This window comes from Myxocyprinus asiaticus, chromosome 17 (genome assembly GCF_019703515.2).
Source record: "Myxocyprinus asiaticus isolate MX2 ecotype Aquarium Trade chromosome 17, UBuf_Myxa_2, whole genome shotgun sequence".
Lineage (NCBI taxonomy): Eukaryota > Metazoa > Chordata > Actinopteri > Cypriniformes > Catostomidae > Myxocyprinus > Myxocyprinus asiaticus.
In genome coordinates, this window is record NC_059360.1 from 11,927,100 (window position 1) to 11,946,442 (window position 19,343).

General features: G+C 35.6%; 1 protein-coding gene across 7 annotated transcripts in view; it reads left to right on the top strand.

Annotated features, from left to right (window-relative positions):
* LOC127455208 (SPARC-related modular calcium-binding protein 1-like) overlaps positions 1-19,343 on the top strand; it is a 134,954-nt gene that overhangs the window by 19,884 nt on the left and 95,727 nt on the right. For 5 of the 7 annotated variants that reach the window (XM_051722907.1, XM_051722908.1, XM_051722909.1 and 2 more), the window contains exons 2-5: positions 7,226-7,391; positions 9,805-9,888; positions 14,617-14,729; positions 16,465-16,564. In XM_051722907.1, coding sequence (XP_051578867.1) covers positions 7,226-7,391; positions 9,805-9,888; positions 14,617-14,729; positions 16,465-16,564 — 463 coding nt within the window. The remainder of the gene's footprint in view (positions 1-7,225; positions 7,392-9,804; positions 9,889-14,616; positions 14,730-16,464; positions 16,565-19,343) is intronic. The other 2 variants (XM_051722912.1, XM_051722913.1) reach the window with 1 other exon arrangement.

The window sequence follows — 19,343 nt, forward strand, 5'->3', positions numbered from 1 at the left end:
CTAATACATTTGGTCATTTTAGGAGCTTGACAGCCTCAGACCCCACTCACTTTCATTGTATGAAGAAAAAAAGCAGACAGGACATTCTGCAAAATATATCCTTACAGAAAACCATAAAGGTTTGGAAAGACATACATGTACATAAATTAATTTCATTTTCAGTGAACTTTTCCTGTAGATGTTATCCTTTTGGTTTTGACTTAGGCCACATTCACACTAATACATTTTTGTTTGAAAACACATCTTTTTTGTCTACGTTTTGGCCTTCCGTCCACACTGAGCTCAGAAAAACTGAGCTTTTCGAAAATGCTCTCCCAAGTGGATAAATGCTCTCCCAAGTGGATAAATGCTCTCCCAAGTGGATAAAGCCATCTTTGCATTGTAGTGTGGACAGGGAAAATGGAGATATCTAGAAACGGTGACGTATTTGATGTCATATGATGCAGTCATGTGATCCATTCAACCCAAAACAATCAAGATGGTGGCCTGTGTTGTAGCAGTGTTGTTGTGCGTGCTGCACACTTTGATAGCATTGTTAAAGAGAAATGTTACTTTGTATAATCTTCACATTGCATTCCTTTAAAGGTAAAGGGAAGTTTACTCGGAATTGCTGTCCGACGACGGAATACAAGGACAGTTACGTTTCAGACCGTACATGGAACGGCAATTTTTTGCATATGCAGTAAGAGGATTTAAGAGATTTCATATATTTTTGTTTGGACGATCAACTTTTGGAAAACGCTTGAAAATGGCAGTGTGGGCAGACAATGTTTCGAAAACGTAAACTCAGTTTTCAAATGTATCCGGATTAATGTGGACGTAGCCTTAATTCCTTATTTAAAATTAGACTTTGCTTAGTCTTGCTGCCTTTTTCTCAGTTTCTACCAGACAATTAAAGAATAAGCCATTCACCGTCTGGACATGAACTCAGCTCTAAATCATCTTTAAAACAGCTTGCTTTGGATGCAGTGGTTATAGTCTTACTTTGGCCAGGCGGCTTTCATCAAGAATATTTTGGTCAACTCTAAACAAGACTGAAGCTTTGCTTTAGGCATTCACATTTTTCATGTAGCTGTTCTGGGTTGTTTACCTAGGGTTGCTTACCTGGATTGTTTATATATAAATATACAGTATGTATCTATATTATATTTGTATAATATACTATATAAATTCAAATGTTTAAACCTAATTTAAATACTGATTAATTTGAAATGCATTACATAAACGTTGAATAGTCCATTTTTTTGCATTCACCTGTCAACAGTACTCAGTAGCTACAGTATTGTAAGAAATAAACAGGAAATTTTTATGTGATTTGATGGTAAGAACAGTCACTCACTGAGGTCATCTCAGGTTTATTCAGTGGTGTAAAAGTTTATACAAAAATACATATAAAATATTATATTTAAAATGTTCACATTACACTTTATAAAGTACAAGCACTCGGAGTGATCAATGGCAGAACGTCAACTTTGAAAATAAACTTTTGGAAAATGTAACTAAAGCACCAATCAGTTCACTTGTTTCAATGTTGTATTTATTGTAATTCAGACTGGTTCAAACAGACCTCATATCATTCTTACATGATAGTTATTATGCAAAAAATTAGCTCCATTATTAAAGGAATAGCCATAGCATTACTCCCAGAGAAAATGGAGTCAGTCCTCGTCTACTGTATTAGTGACATAATTTGGTTCCATTTGACCAATAGCTCAATTACTTAACTCAAGAGACTCAAACTGGAGCAACCTTTTGTTGTTTAATGTGTGTGTGGGTAATGTGGAATGGTCAGTTCTTTTCATTCAGGTTGGCAAGGTTAAAATGGAAAATGAGCCCTGCATTTCTGGCTAAAGCTACCTTGTTTCCAGCAGAGGTTTTCCAGTTTTGTGTACCTGCTGTGCAGTGAGACCACTGTTGTGTCAGACCACTGCAAGATGGGCCAGCAGCTATAGCAAAATCCACAACCAATTAGTGTTGTGCTAAACTAGCTTGCCAGTATAGTTCTACACTGACCCCTGTGGAACATTCTACTGGCTTCTGTTTATCTCTAGATACTATCAATTCTCAAAATTTGGGGTATTTTTGCCCCTCTGAAATCTTGGAAATTCAGTATGATACACAGTATATTTGGGATTGTCATTGTCATTATTACAGTAAAACGATTTCAGAAGAATTACATTAAATGGAGTACAGTTTCAGGTCCCACTTTATTTTAGGTGTCTTTAACTACTATGTACTAACATTAAAATACATAGAATACAATGTACTTATTGTGTAACTACATGTTGTTCTGCAGAATTCTCACAAGATTCACATTTTCTGAGGTTGAGGTACAGGTAGGTTTAGGGGTAGGGTTAGTGTTTAGATTAGGTGTGGGGTTTAGGGTAAGGATTAGGGTAGGGTTATGTTTGGGATTAGGGGTAAGGTTAACAGTGTAACTAAAGATGTAATTAATTGCAGGTACTTTAAATACGTCGCCATGTGTCCAAAAGTCTCTCCAAACAAATAAAACTTGATCATTGTACATAAGAACTAATTACACATGCAAACACAACAATTACTAAAGATTTGCATAGCATGCGGATTGCAGACATGATTTTAGTAATGAGATTTCACAGAATGACTGCTTTTTGACTTAATGAGTCTGCATCATTGAGTCAGTGTCATTTACTTGGCCCCATCTCCTTGTGGCCATTTGTAACATTGTGCTTCGTGTGGATTATCTAATGATTTATATATCAGATTACCTTGTGTGTGGGCTCATTAGAATGATAATCACCTCCTCTAAGTAATGGTATTTTATGTTTTATTAATTTTTGGTGAAGTTATAAGCAGAAATGCAGCATATAAGCAACACCAACATAATTGTCAAAGACATAAACTAAGCTATTACTCACTATATTTTCTTTCTGTCAGTAAAACAAATAGGCTGGTGGTATTCTACTCTATGAGAGCTTTTCAACAACATATGACATGGTTATTTGATGAGTTTTATGTTTTTACTGATTGCAATATTATGTACTATGCATTTAAAAAAAAAAAATAATAATAATAAATTACCAGAACAGAATAATTCTGATTGTATGTAAATTTCAAAGAACTTTGTTCAGTTTTTGTCATAATGCCTGCATGGACTGGAAAGTAGAGCTTCTAAGTTTTCAAATGATACCTATTTTGTGTTGGTCAAGAGTAGAGGCGCAAAAACCATATATGCAAGGTATGCAATGCATAGGGGCGCCATGTAAAGGGGGCCACAAGCGGCTCACTAAAGGTGGTGCAATCGGCCTCCTCGACACCTCCAACATCAACACCTCCAACATCAACCCCCCCCCACCCCACCCCGACAGATACATGGGGCACAAAATTTAGTTTTGAATACATGCTTGGAAATGTGTAGTTGTGCCCCTGTTTAAGAGTAGTATATACTATATAGTTATAAATATTTAGACTTTTTTTTTTTTGTCTCTTGCGGGCCCGCCGGGGGCCCATCCGAGCTTAAAGGGTTAAGTACATAGTAGTTAAAGACATCTAATATTGTAACGTTGGGTGTCTAGGAGTGGAAGAGAGACGCAGGAGTAGATTCATTCAGTCCTTTAATTATAATCGTTGGAGTAGAACATTCGCTGGAGTGAAAACAAACTATTAAACATAACACTTCAGTAAATCTTAACATCTAAACTTAACTCAATGAAACACTTCATTATCTCAACCAAACACTTCAAGGACTGACAAAGGATGAACAGAACTAGAGGATATTTATACAAACAATGACTAATGATGAAATGGAGGGCAGGTGAGGAGGATTGGAAACAGGTGGGAGTGATGAGGGCAGTACACTATGGGAAATTAAGTCCAGGGGAAAACTTCAAAATAAGAGTCCTTGAAGAAAATGAGGGAGTCAGACTGTGACAAATATAAAGTGGGTCCCAATTTCAGAAAATGATCTAATGTGGAGTAGAAGAAGATAATTATATTTTTGCCTGTTGGCTGGATAGAACTTCATTTTCTTAAAGTCTACATGGAATCAAATTGACCATATTTACTTTATAAACACGCTCCTGGTCTTATCAATGCACATTATTCCAAAGAAGAAGAAGGAAAAAAAACAAACAGTTTGGGGGAATTCACAAAGAATTAATTGTGCCTGTTCATAGCATGGCTTATCTGCTCAAACTGTATGCATTTTTGTATCACCCGATTCAATAAAGGAATTATGCAAATCAGATATTGGCACCATCATGCCCAAATATTAAGTGTAAGAACGCAATTTGAATGGAGCAATTCCTGATCTTGCAGGTTGTTTCTGATTGCTAGGTTGTGAAGAATGCAGCAGACTACTGCAATCTGGTATTTTTTACTGGGACTGTACAGCATGATCACACGGGAACTCAACATGTTGTTACTGAATGTTCTGGTACCCTGACATCAACCTCATTTTGCCAAGTTACTGACAAGCACCATCTCCCATAATTTTTACTCCACTTACAGGTGGTCAAGTGGTTATAGGAAAATGAATCCCTGTTAACTGTATTACATTAATCTAAAAACAACTCGCTTTACTTGCTGTAGACATTCTTACATGGAAACTGGAGCACACATGTGACCATACATTAAACAAAACTTCCAGTTTTGGCTACTTAGGGCAATTTACATGGGTAGTAGTAGAGTGAGAGTAAAAACGGCAGGCAAAAATTTTGTGAAAAAAGAAGCACAATCTATAATAAGTCTAATTTATATAGAAGAAATCTGTGTTTGCGCTGAAAAGAACAATGATTTCTTAATTTAAATACATTGCAGCCATATCTACAGTAAGCACATTTAGAACTGGTTAAACTGGATTGCAGCTGGTTTGTAAATATATGTATACAGTATACACCGATCAGCCACAACATTAAAACCACCTGCCTAATATTGTGTAGGTCCCCCTCGTGCCGCCAAAACAGCTCTGACCGGTCGTGGCATTGACTCCACAAGACCTCTGAAGGTGTCCTGTTGTATCTGGCAACAAGACGTTAGCATAAGATCCTTTTAGTGCTGTAAGTTGCGAGGTGTGGCCTCCATGGATCGGACTTGTTGGTCCAGCACATCCCATAGATGCTCAATTGTATTGAGATCTGGGGAATTTGGAGTTCAGGTCAACACCTTGAACTCTTTGTCATGTTCCTCAAAGCATTCCTAAACAATTTTTGTAGTGTGGAAGGGCGCATTATCATGCTGAAAGAAGTCACTGCCATCAGGGAATACCGTTGCCATGAAGGGGTGTATGTGGTCTGCAACAATCTTTAGGTAGGTGGTACATGTCAAAGTAACATCCACATGAATGCCAGGACCCAAGGATTCCCAGCACAATATTGCCCAGTGCATCATACTGCCTCCGCCGGCCTGCCTTCTTCCCATGGTGCATCCTGCTGTCATCTCTTCCCCAAGTAAACGACGCACACGCACCCCGCCGTCCACATTATCTAAAAGAAAACGTGATTCATCAGACCAGGGCACCTTCTTCCATTGCTCCATGGTCCAGTTCTGACACACATGTGCCAATTGTAGGTGCTTTCGGTGCTGGACAGGGGTCAGCATGGGCACTCTGACCGGTCTGTGGCTACGCAGACCCATACGCAGCAACCACTCTAAGTTTTCCATGGCACTGTGTGTCCTGACACCTTTCTATCATGGCCAGCATACATTTTTTCAGCAATTTATGCTACAGTAGCTCTTCTGTGGGATCGGACCAGACGGGCTTGCCTTCGCTCCCCATGTGCATCAATGAACCTTTGGCGCCCATGACCCTGTCACCAGTTGTCCTTCCTTGGAACACTTTTGGTAGGTACTAACCACTGCATACAGGGAACACCCCACAAGACCTGCCGTTTTGGAGATGCTCTGACCCAGTCGTCCAGCAATCACAATTTGGCCCTTGTCAAATTTGCTCAGATCCTTACGCTTGCCCATTTTTACTGCTTCCAAAACATGCAATTCAAGAACTGACTGTTCATTTGCTGCCTAATATATCCCACACCTTGACAGGTGCCATTGTAACAAGATAATAAATGTTATTCACTTCACCTCTCAGTGGTTTTAATGTTGTGGCTGATCAGTGTATATAGGCAGTAAAACATGTTGTGTAGTGAATATTTCTTAAAAATAAAATACCATAAATTGTTTTCATTTATCAATTAACGTCATTCTAAGTCCAGTAAACAAAAGAGCTACATTAATATTTTTGTGAAACATCTTACAGTATATATTATATATATAATTATCTAATTATTTTTTAGTCTGTTTGACATGAATAGATTCTTCTTTCTTCTCTCCTACAATTAGTTCTGCTGTCTTTGTTGTGATACCTCTTAATGCATCTCCAGTAAGGCTGTATGGTATTTCACCTCAGCTATTCATTGGAATGGCAATTGCACCAACAAAAGTGATTTGATTTTCCGGCCACCAAAACCTGTGAAACTCATTGAGCGGTTTTAAAGCTTTGTTTAATTTATTGCACACTCATTACAGGTCTAGTCAGTGTCTTCGTTGCTTAGTGGCTTATTAGTCTCACTTAGCCAGTCTTTTGACATATGGCATAAAGTCTGGTCCAGATTGCGGCTTGTTCTGGCCAAAAAGCTCCGACTTAGACAGGTAGACCATCCGACTGACATGTAAAGTGACCAGCCTTTGTTTGGGGCAGGTTTTAAATTAAGCAGTATCACAAGAGCAAAAGTGCTGTTGTTCTGAATATCAGTATGACTGTGATTCAGCGGTAGGCATGAGGCTGCAGAACTGTTGCTTTTATACAACAGTTCTAAAAACAAGTAAATAATATCTAGTAACTTAGGTTTTACAGAAAAATAATTGTGTCCAATTAGTATGTGTGTGGTTTTCTCTGCCAACGAAAATAGTTCCAAAAGAAGCTAAAGCATCAAGTGTTGCGTATCGCCAAGTAACACATGGACTGGAACAAAGTGAGGTGGAGCGGCAGCAATTTACCCTCCTTGTTCAAAGTGTTCTGTTATCACTCAGCCTTAACTCCACTCCAAGTTTTCCATTTCCTGCTTTGTGCTCACTAGTAAGAGAAACACACATGTCTGGTCTAGAGCACAGCAATCACAAACAAGTTAATACAACAAATGAACTGTGAAAATATGTAAATACTTATTGCTTTACTTATGACTGTGATTGTATGTACAGGTATATAAAAAACACACTTCATTTATGAATGTACATTTGTGTGCAGTGGCTTATAGGGGACAGAGAGAGTCACTGTGCCATTGCTTGCTCCAAGACTCATGGGAAGCCTGTGTGTGGTTCGGACGGCCGCAGTTATGATACCAGCTGTGACCTGCAGAGGGAGAAATGCAAGAACCGCACTCTTACCCTTGCCCACAGGGGCCGATGCAGAGGTCAGTGAACATCAGACACTTCTGTGATCAGTTCTGTTGAATTGCATGTGAACATTGTATAATAACAATAGGTTCTCACTCCCCAAGCATCAAATACTGCTGCTTGTGCAAGAGCTCTGTGTGTCACTATGTAGACACCAAAAGTGTCTTGATTAAATGCATAGAATTAAATAAGAGCTTTCTTTAGAAATAAACATATAAATACAAGCATGGACACATTTTAGCCTGCAAAATTATCAAGATAATTTGAGAAACTAGCTTTATGATTAGGAAAATTGAAATGCCCTTTGTGTCAGTCTGTTGACACCAATGAGAAATGTGTGAGAAACAATCTTACCTAAATCTCACAGGTGCAGCTTTTCTCAATTCTCGCCTCTTGTTTTAATTCAAGGGAAATTATTTTTAAAGTATGCAATCATGTGCTGACTTACCTTTAGCAAATACTTCAACAAGTAGTAAAAAGGATAGTTCTCCCAAAATTTACAATTCTGTCATCATTGCTTGACCTCATGTTGTTTCAAGCCCACATTAATTTCTCTCTTCTGTGGAGCACAATAGGAGATGTTATGCAGAATGTGAATCTAAGTTACCATTCACTTTCACTGCATCTTTTTTTCTTCATAAAATAAAAGTGAATACTGAGACTAATCTGAGACGAATCTCCTTTCGAGTTTGACAGATGAAAGAACGTCAAGGCTTTGCAAAAACTTGAAGGTGAGTAAGTGTTGACAGAATTGACAATTTTGGGTGCAATATCCCTTTAAGAGTTTAAGTTAATGCTCACCAGTTTAAAGTTGACAAAATGCATTGAAAATGTTAACAGATTAAATCCTAAAAGAGGAGAGCTTGCTGCTAAATTAGTTATGTTTACTGAAAGATAATAACATATTAAAGATAGATAATAAAATGACTTTTCAATATTATGCATGTATATTATTAATATTATCATATGTGAATTAATATTATGTAAAAGACAGATGGAGCTCTGGAGAGATAGAGATGAGAGACACATGGGCAGCGCTAGATTTGGGCTAACGGGGCTTAATGTTGCCATCACGTTCTATTGTAATGATCGTAAATACGAGTTATATGTATATATATATATATATATATATATATATATATATATATATATATATATATATATATATATATATATACATACATACATACAGTATGTAGGGTTGGGAGGGTTACTTTTTTTAAATGTATTCCACTACAGATTACAGAATACATGCTGTAAAATGTAATTTGTAACGTATTCCGTTAGATTACTCAAGGTCAGTAACGTATTCTAAATACTTTGGATTACTTCTTCAGCACTGGTAGATTTTTTCACTTGTTTTGACTATAAAAACTCTGCCAGAACAGTAAGACCAAATACACATTAAAAATTAAAAAAATTAATTCTCTGAAAAACCTAAATATCTTATGCAGTGTTGTTTCTAAAACAAGATCAATCTAATTGATTTTTAGATATTTTTTTACAGGAAAACAATACAAAAATTATTATCAAAAATACAATTTTAACCCTAATATCAAAGGTCTTACTAGAAAAAAGAAATTATGATCTAACGTGAATTTTCTTGATAAAAAAATATGATCGTGCCTGGTAACATGTGCATGTAAATTGGCTAGAAATAGCATTTTAGCTTAGCGTAAAGCTGACAATTTACACAAGGTTTATTTCTATTTCTTCTGCTCCAAACTTACTTCAAACGTACTTCTCTGTCTGCTCGTATGAATGAAACACATCATAAGAAAGTGTTTCACCGCTGTTCAAATGCACTCTGGATCGCATCATTTATATGTATAAATGTTTTCCATCTGAAAGCACTAAATATTAAATGAAACAAATGACAATAAAATGCAAAGTAATCTCTTCAGTAATCAAAATACTTTTTGAATGTAACTGTATTCTAAATACCAATGATTTAAATTGTAACTGTAGTGGAATACAGTTACTTATATTTTGTATTTTAAATATGTAATCCCATTACATGTATTTCGTTACTCCCCAACCCTGTATATAACTCATATTTACGAATATATATATAAACAGGGAAAGTGGAGAGATGACAAGAAAAGATAGACCGTGGGATCAGGAAATAAACCGAGATGATTCAAACTCAGATCCCCACACAGTGGATATGTTCTACCCACCAAGCCACAATTATGACAGAAATATATATATATATATATATATATATATATATATATATATATATATATATATATATATATATATATATATTATTTTATTTTATTATTTTTTTTAAGTATAAAATTCTGTATGGACAATAGCTCTGGCTGGCTGAAACCTAGTGTGCTGCACTATTTTTGAGTATTCCTGTTGCAAACCTTTGTTTTGTATTTTTATTGTTTTTTTGTTTTTTTATCATCGCAATTTCAGGTATAAACTGGGTGAGGATAGATCAACCTCCCATTCTCCCTGCACCTACACTTGCTTCAGAGGGCAAAGAACTTGAATTGAAAGGTATGAGCTATGGTGACATATAGCAAGGGAAAAATACAAAAATACATACACAAAAGACATAATGCACTGCTAAAATAGGGCTTTGCACTATTTACCAGATGTACTGTTTGTACTTTGCTGGTGATGGGAAAGTACACTTTTGAGCATGTAGTAAGCAAGTACATTAGGACATATCACCTCATCATAAATCTGTGTCTTGATACCACATACACGCTTGTCATGTACTGTTTGCACCTGCGCTTCCACACGTACAGCCTTCTCCGTAAATGTTACAGCATTTTAGAGTTAAAGAGGTCGTGCAAACAGGAACAATTGTCAAAATGCTGGCAAATCAGCTCTGGCAGTTTGCCTGATTAAGAAGAAGTAACATTGCCGGAAAAGTTCTGTATTGGTGCTATGTATGAACAAAGCAGTGAGAATAACCGTTTGAGCGTAAATGAGGTTAGGACACTCTGACATAAGACGTTTTTACCATCAAAGGGTTTCAGCCAGTCACAGTTCTGAAGGAGCTAACGCATTTACTCCACAAAGTTTAGTTATAAGTCTATTTCACGAGAGTCGAAAATGTTCATTATTTACACTATGGAAAGAAATGTAATTAATTTGGATGGATGCTGAATAGATAGAGTTTTTCTCCATCCGAGTGGATGACATACGATATGGCAATACGGATAAAAAAGGTAAATGTGTGAATAACAGATATTGTATATTTACCGGAAATGTAATCCAGCAATTTTATTGCAGCTTAACAGATTTCATGTGCGCAAGTGGGTATTAGCATCTAGCTAAATTCCTTAACTTAAAGAAAACATGAAACAGCATTCACAAGTCATTTCACTTCCATAATCTGATATTTTTCTGAGTGAAACAAGATATTCAATTATATTGGCACTTTTGGAATACTGTTGCCACCATACTATGATTTGGAATGCATTAATTCTAATGTTGTATATTTATCAGGATCTATAGGATCCAAATTGGGAAGTAGCATTTGTCTTTCATTTGTTGACACTGTTAAGTTGTCTTATCTCAGATCAGTGCAGCAGAACACATCTGTCTGTGTGTATGTGTGTCAACCATATGCCCACTGGTATGCATGTAAGTTTTTGCAGACCATGTTCACATGCCTTAGGATGCCAAACCCTCAACTGAAAGACAGATTGACTGGCCAGAAGCCAAGGTCAGACGTCATCATTAATTTCTTAGACTGGATCATTTCAAACTACCAGTAAAAGGTGGCAGGTGATGTTGTTGTCATCAACACGGTTTATAGGAAAAACTGAGAGAAAATCAGTGTCCATTAACAAACTTTCCTTAGATATATCAGCTTGCTTACAACTAAATAAAAACGTCAGTTAAATTACAGCTTTTTACAGAGCAAGTTATTTACAAATAAAAGACCTCTTCAGCAAACCAAAACAGGACATGCGAAAAAATAAATAAAAAATAATAATAATGGAAAGTAAGGTCTCTAGGCGTATATTACAGACTAGGAATTTTTTTTTTGGAAAAGGTTTGATTAACCATTTATTGCACGATGGTGCTTCAGGGTAACAAATCCATTTTATTCACTTTGTAAGCACATGAATGCATATAAAAACACAATAAAATGCTTAATAATGAAGGGATGTCTTTGAATAAACCAATAAAAACATATTTTCTTTATCACATTACATCGTGAAGGTCATTTAAAATCTTTTTTCTGGCATGGTGTACCATGTGGAGGCTGCACAATTTTTTGCTCTGGAGAATTCACCTTTAGAAAAGCAATTTGTTAGTTCATTTGTTAGTTAATTAACCTAAATGTAATACATGTTATACATTATTGCTTAAATGTGTTTGTTACATAGAAGCAACATTGTGCATTGGAATGGATACAGTGGATATGGATTCAATGAATGTAGCCACTATAGATCATACACTATGTAGATCATAAGTATCTAACTTTCTAGGATTTATCCAACAATTAAGGAATTTTATTTATTTTTTTAAAGTTGAGCTAAAATTCATTCTGTAATATATCAGTTAGTTTTTAGTATTCAGCAAAGCATTTGAATGATTTGTTTCCATTGTTGCACAGTGTTGAGGGTTAAGAAATTATGCTTTGGTGTTTGGTTCCATATACTGTATGTCAATATGATTGACTTCTGTGATGTCAGGACCTGACTGCAGCCCACCTGTCTCTCCCACCCGACAGCGTTGGGAGGGTTACTTTCGAAATGTATTCCACTACAGATTACAGAAAACATGCTGTAAAATGTCATTTGTAACGTATTCCATTAGATTACTCAAGGTCAGTAACGTATTCTAAATAGTTTGGATTACTTCTTCAGCACTGGTAGATTTTTTTCACTTGTTTTGACTATAAAAACTCTGCCAGTACAGTAAGACAAAATACACATGTTAAAAATACATTCTCTGAAAAACCTAAATATCTTATGCAGTGTTGTTTCTAAAACAAGATAAATCAAATTGATCTTGTTTTAAGGATTTTTAGATATTTTTACAGGAAAACAATTCAAAATTTTTATCAAAAATATGACTTTTGCCCTAATGTCTTATTAGGTCTTACTAGAAAAAAAGAAATTATGATCTAACATGAATTTTCTTGATAAAAAAATATGATTGTGCCTGGTAACGTGCATGTAAAATTGCTAGTAATAGCATTTTAGCTTAGCATAAAGCTGACAATTTACACAAGGTTTATTTCTATTTCTTCTGCTCCAAACTTACTTCAAACTTACTTTCTGTCTGCTCGTATGAATGTAACACATCATAAGAAAGTGTTTCACCGCTGTTCAAAAGCACTTTGGATCACATCATTTATATGTATAAATGTTTTCCATCTGAAAGGACTAAATATGAAATGAAACAAATGACAATAAAATGCAAAGTAATCTCTTCAGTAATCAAAATACTTTTTGAATGTAACTGTATTCTAAATACCAATGATTTAAATTGTAACTGTAGTGGAATACAGGTACTTATATTTTGTATTTTATATACGCATTCCTGTTATATGTATTTTGTTACTCCCCAACCCTGCCAGCCGATTGGTCACAGTCTTTACAAACATAGCAGGTGTTTCTCATTTCTTGCATTATTGATGCCTTTGAGAGCATCTGCTTATAGGCATGCAATGGACAGATTTGTAGTTTAAATAGTATGCATGGTATATATATATATATATATATATATATATATATATATATATATATATATATATATATATATATATGTATTCCCCACTATATATATATATAGTAGGGACCAAAAGTCCAAGACCACAAGTGAAAACTTTCTATTTTGCATTGCTATGATTTAAAAGTATCAATACAGGTGTATTTAAAAGTATCAATACAAGTCTGGGCATTTGTAGGACTGAGCTGTGAATTGTTTAAAAGTGTAAGGTGCAAAAAGGATCTGGTAGTCTTCTATGGTAGTTAGCCCTCCCGCTCCTTGGGTACAGTCCAACACCGTGGTCCAACTTGTAAGTGTTGTTTATTTGTCTAAAATGACTAAATACTCTGTTTATTCATCCTGATTGACCAAGGGCTTACATGTTGGAACATGGCATGTTTTCAGCCAGCCTTGCCATTTCAAAACCTCATATTTTCCTTCCTAAGTGGCAGTTTAAAGATGAAAAAACTTCATGATGCATTTCATACTTTTTTAGAAGTCTGTTTAATGAAATGGTTTTTCCAATAATGTACAGATCTGATCTACAAAAATGCCTGTAGCATCACATGTACCTTATGCAGTGAAGGCAATTAAAAATGGTCACTATTACCACATTTTTATGTGTTATATTTATTTATTTATTCATTTTATTATTATTTTTTTTACTCATTAGAGTATTGCAGTAGCAAAATGCTGCTGTCTGACTTTGTTAGAATCAGTTTTGAGTTGGTCTCCTGTGCGGGCAGCTATTTTTGTGGCGTATGGAGTTGCTGCCTATGTAGAGCATTCCAAATCAGTCACTTGTGAGGTTCCATCTCGGTTAGCTGCTGCCTCTAAAGGTTGTTGCCTATGTAGGCAGCTTACTAGGTTTTGGAACAGAGCCCATGTGGCCACCGTGGTCTTTAACCCTCCTATTGCGTTCGGGTCATTTTTGACCCGGGAGAGGTGTATAATAATTTGTAAATACCACATCGTTTTAGTACGGGAACCAAATTTTGGGATTTTGTCAAGACAATCTACTATCTACTCGTGATTCTTCTTTTGCGTTCGCGGGTCAGTTTTGACCCTGGCATCAATTGTGGCTCTACACATGATATTATGTAGATTTTTTTTAATTATAAACACTTCCCATACTCTTTCCCATACTCTCTCACACACTTTTTTTGTCTCTCACTGGGACTGCATCTTGTTTACAAACATGCACACACACACATACAGTCACACACAGACACACACACATTCCTGTACAAAACAGACATGACAGATGTAACAAACATAACAAATAAACTAAATCAAAGGCACTACGGCCTAAAGGGGGTGTGGCAATATTTTTTTTTTCATCCACACATTAATAGGGCTTGAAAGAGGATATTGTCCACGTTTTACTCTGCAACCATCTGATGCCGAACCAGCTTACAGCATACTCATGCATCAACATTTGGCAGTTCGTGCAAGTAAATAGAATAGATTTTGCTTAAAAACATAGTAAAGAACTATTAATGTTGTATTCTCGAGTTGTAATTAGATGCATTTGTATCTTTATTGCAGAAGCGGGCCAGTCAAAGTGTCGGGCAGAGAGGAGCCAGGCTTTGGAACAAGCGAAGAGGCCACAGGAATCCATTTTTATCCCAGAATGTAATGATGATGGAACATTTGCCCAGGTCTGTCAGAGTTGTGCACCGCTGCACTTTATGTGATGTATCTGACATCAGTGAATCCTAAAGCAAACCTATATATCACTGCTGGATGGACAAATTAGTCATCCAAGATATTCCCAAACCTTGATCTGTATCCAAAAAAGCTTCAAACTTCCCTGTGTTTCTCATCAGTACGATCACATAGGGAATTTGAATGGAACCTGTACATTAAATCGCATTTATAGACCTCTAACCGTTCATTTCACCTGCACTATACTTTGTTAAACAATGATCATCCAGTCCACCTAAGCTTTTAATGCCTCATTATTTATGAGAGTCATTTATTACTGTGAATAACTGTATTTTCCCAGCACAACGGTCGGGACGTTTTGTGCGGGTCATTCAGGAGATACGGGAATGGTTACAGGAGGGCCATTCCTGTGATGTAGTACCTTTTGAACTCTTTTATCTTTAAAAAAATAATAATATGCTTATATGCTTTGGTCAAGCTAAGACACTTAAACTATATTATTTATAACTTGATTATTTACAATAGCACGGATATAAACAGGAATCCTAACAAGGTTGTCATTAAGACAAAGTTGGGATTGGGAGTTTACATGTGTACATGAGGATGTCAGGTTAATTTTGTTATTTTTTAAACCATCTTTTAAAATGTTGATAATATAATTCCAATTTCTGTAATTTTATGAAACAGGATGTAGTGTTTCAGAGACACGGGACAACTAATACCAAAAACATCACAGAATTCATAAAATCCAATGTGACTTTTAGTCCATGGATATTTGCTTTGAAGTCATCTACATGTTGAAGCATATGTATATTCTTACACATTGACAAAATTCACTTTTAGCACATTTAAAATGTACAGTCTTGCTCTTCTAGGAAAATGGACCAAAAATATTCATGAATATTGATGACTAAATATTCAACTCTATCTTAGTCATGCTTGAATAAGCTTGTAAATTAAGTTGGTTTTGTAACGCAAGTGCACTCAGAACAAAAAACTGTCCGCGTTAATCAATTTAAAGAAGTTTTCATGTTTTTTTTTTTTTTTTGTTTTTTTTTTGCCAGGCACATGGCAAAAATGGCAACATCAATTCAAACCAAAGTAGTGAAAATATTTCAAATTCACCAATATGTTCACTTAAAGGGTTAGTTCACCCAAAAATGGTCATCTAAGTTGTGTATGACTTCAAGCTGGATTACACTTTTTATATCTAGTACTCTGCGCATGCGTCAAGCAGTAGGAAGTGTAAGCGAGCTTGAAATCATCATGATCATGTCTAGAGATTGCAATGAGAAGGTGTAAAGTGAAAAAGGAGTTACATTTCAGTCTGTTCTCAACCAAAACCAATTGGATCGCTTCAGAAGACATTGATTAAACTGCTGGAGTCTGATGGGTTATGTTTATGCTGACTTTATCTGCTTTTTGGAGCGTTAAAGGCCTGATCACCATTCACTTGCACAGAGCTGATATATTCTTTTAAAAATCTTTATTTGTGTTCAGCAGAAGAAAGAAAGTCATACCCTCAGGGTATAGTCATACCCTTCTAAAATGTGTGAGTAAATGAGATAATTTTAATTTTTGGGTGTATTATTCCTTTAATTGTGATGTTGTGATCAAATAAATCTACTTGAAAGTATATATTTTAGCCAATGTGATGATGGGGACATGAAAATGTACTGCATATAGGAATGACTCAGAAATTTCCTTTCACCTCTGTGTCTCCTTCAGGTCCAGTGTCACACTCTCACAGGATACTGCTGGTGTGTGACAATAGATGGCAAGCCAGTGAGCGGTTCTTCTGTCCAGAACAAAACGCCAGTGTGTTCAGGTACTGAATGTATGCAGATAACATCTCTAGACTGTTTGCTTGGGTTATTGCTTTTTGTTTAGGTCATGCTAAAAAGCAAAACCCTTAAACCACCAGGCTTTGCTCAGGTGCCTTGGTCAAGAAGTTGTGTCTGTAGTCCATCACTTTCAAAGCTATTAGACTTTGTTTGATTCACAGTGTGCTCTTTGTTTTGATGGATTCAGCGGGATGTTAAACTCTAGCCACTGCTCTGTTTAGTTTATTTCTACTGTGTTTGTGCACAGAGCTAGGAGCTGATGGATAATGTCCTGGAGGACTTGCGCTGACTCAGAAATTTCATCCATTTTTTCGACTCTTTCTTTGACTGCGTTTTTCTCTTGCAGTCTTTTTCCAAAATCACACTCAATCAATCTTTTATCTTCATCTGTTTGCGTCTCTATGTTTTTTTCCTTCTCTAACATTGTGCTCTCTCTTTCTCCATCATGTAACTGCTTTCAGTGAAGGGTTTGGAATAAGGGAACAGTTCTCTCTGTAAATGAATGGGAACACTTTGCACTAATGACCCTGATTTGTCTGTTGGAGATAACACCACAGAATCCTTCCAGAATTGGATTTTATTATGATGTTCATTATGACACCTGGTTCTAGTAAATTTTTCATGCATCTTGAGATTTTATAATTACATGCCATCTCATGCTTACCTAACCTTGATGCTAAATTTCAACAATTTTCTGGATGGTTCATCCAGCCATTTTTAGTTCATCTGCAGCTCTTTGTATTGTTTTTTATCATTATTATTATTATAGCGTTATCCGAGGATCAGTAGTCTAGTCTAGCGCATACGCCGTGTGCTTGCCTATATCTCTAAGGATTATGTGTATGTTCACTTAAAATATGGTTAAATATGGTTAAAATACGTATGGCCGCCTGCCAGAACGAGTAGGCTCTTGACTCGTAACTTTTTAATCTATTGAGGCGCTATTCTTATATATAGTAATATACGATAGCTAACATGAACAATGCTACACTCATATTAGCTATAAAATGCTTAACAGTTTATTATGTATTAATTTATGTATTTATTAGTTTATTAATTAGAGTAATTGTAAAGTGTTACCCATTTTACTCGTAATAACAAGAACGTTTAATCAAACTTATTCTTTGAAATACCATACCGTTTTTAGTATGTACGGTAAACCATGCCAGCAAGAAACCTTTTAACCTTAACATGCATTTTGTATGTTCATATAGGACTACGATCCTTACACAATTTACATATGCATACATGACTTTTACAGACTGTGTGCATGCGCATTTGGGGGGTTGGGTGGGTGTGGTTTGTATATACATGACTTTTAGAAACTTGGGGGAGTGGAGGTGTCCTGAAAAAATTCACAGGATGCCCACCTTTTCAGTTACCACTACACCACTGGTCTTAATGTAACTTTAGCTCGAAGCAAAGTTCTGTGTAATTTCTGTGCCACTATGTTTCCAAGCTGGAAGTGCGATTTCAAATGTTGTTCTATTGCATTTTTCCAAGTAGGAAGTTGAAAATTCCCTCTTTCCGAGTTGAAAGAAAAGCAGAATATGTCCCTATGTCTGGTGTTCAAACAAATGTTTTTATGGTGCCACAGAGTCATAGACTATGTTCAGAATAGCATTTTGAATGTTCAGATGTCCAAAATGTTCAGATTATTGCCATTTTTTTAACATCTTTTTCTTTATTTATTATTTGATTTGACTGTCAGGAGTTAAAATGTTTTTTACTAGAGATCTCAATCAATTAAAATATTTAATTGCAATTAATTATATATATTTTTATTTATTTTTTTTTTTATTAATGCTGTAACACATTCATTTCCAAGAAAAAAAAAAAAAAAGTCCTATGATTATTAGGTTCGCCAATTTGTATGAATAAAACTCATAACGTCTTATGCATTTATAATACGCAATTATACTTCATCATCTCACTTGCACAAAATAGGCTAGAAATTATATTTCTCAAACTGCATCCAAACACATGGGAAAAGCAAACCCGAAAATCAAACTGGAATAACTCAATAATTAAGCAACGTTTTCCACATTTTATAGATGTGTCTGAAAAGATGCTGCTGGCCTGTGCAAAGTTCCTACTAGTAATAATAATATAATAATAATAAACTTTATTTTATATAGCGCCTACAAAAAGGCCTCTCAAGGTGCTTTACATAGGAAAAAGAAATTGAAAACAGAAGTACAGAGCATAAAAGAGTATATAGGCATGCATCAAAAACCTTTAATAATAAAACACGATTCAAAATAATAATAATAATAATAATAATAATAATAATAATAATAATAATAATAAAATAATAAAAAGACAAAATCATCAAGTAAAAGCTATCCTAAAAAAAGTATGTTTTCAGATAAGCTTTAAATACTCTAATATTTAAGTATTTAAGTAGTATTAAGTGATTCTCTAATATAAGAAGGAAGTGAGTTCCACAGTTCTGGAGCATTTTCTTCTTATGCTCCAGAACTGTCACCCATAGTGCGTAGATGAGTCTGAGGAACAGTTAAAGACCAGAATTGGAGGAGCAGAGATCACGTTTTGGAGTGTAAGGGGTTAAAAGCTCAGCCAAATACTGAGGAGCCAAACCAGGCAAAGCCTTGTATGTAAGCATGATAATTTTAAAATCAACATGAAACCTGACAGGCAGCCAGTGCAAGGACTCCAAGATAGGAATGATGTGATCACTTGTCCTGGAGCTAGTCAGGATTCTAGCTAGTTTTGCACATATTGCAATTTATTTAGTGTAGA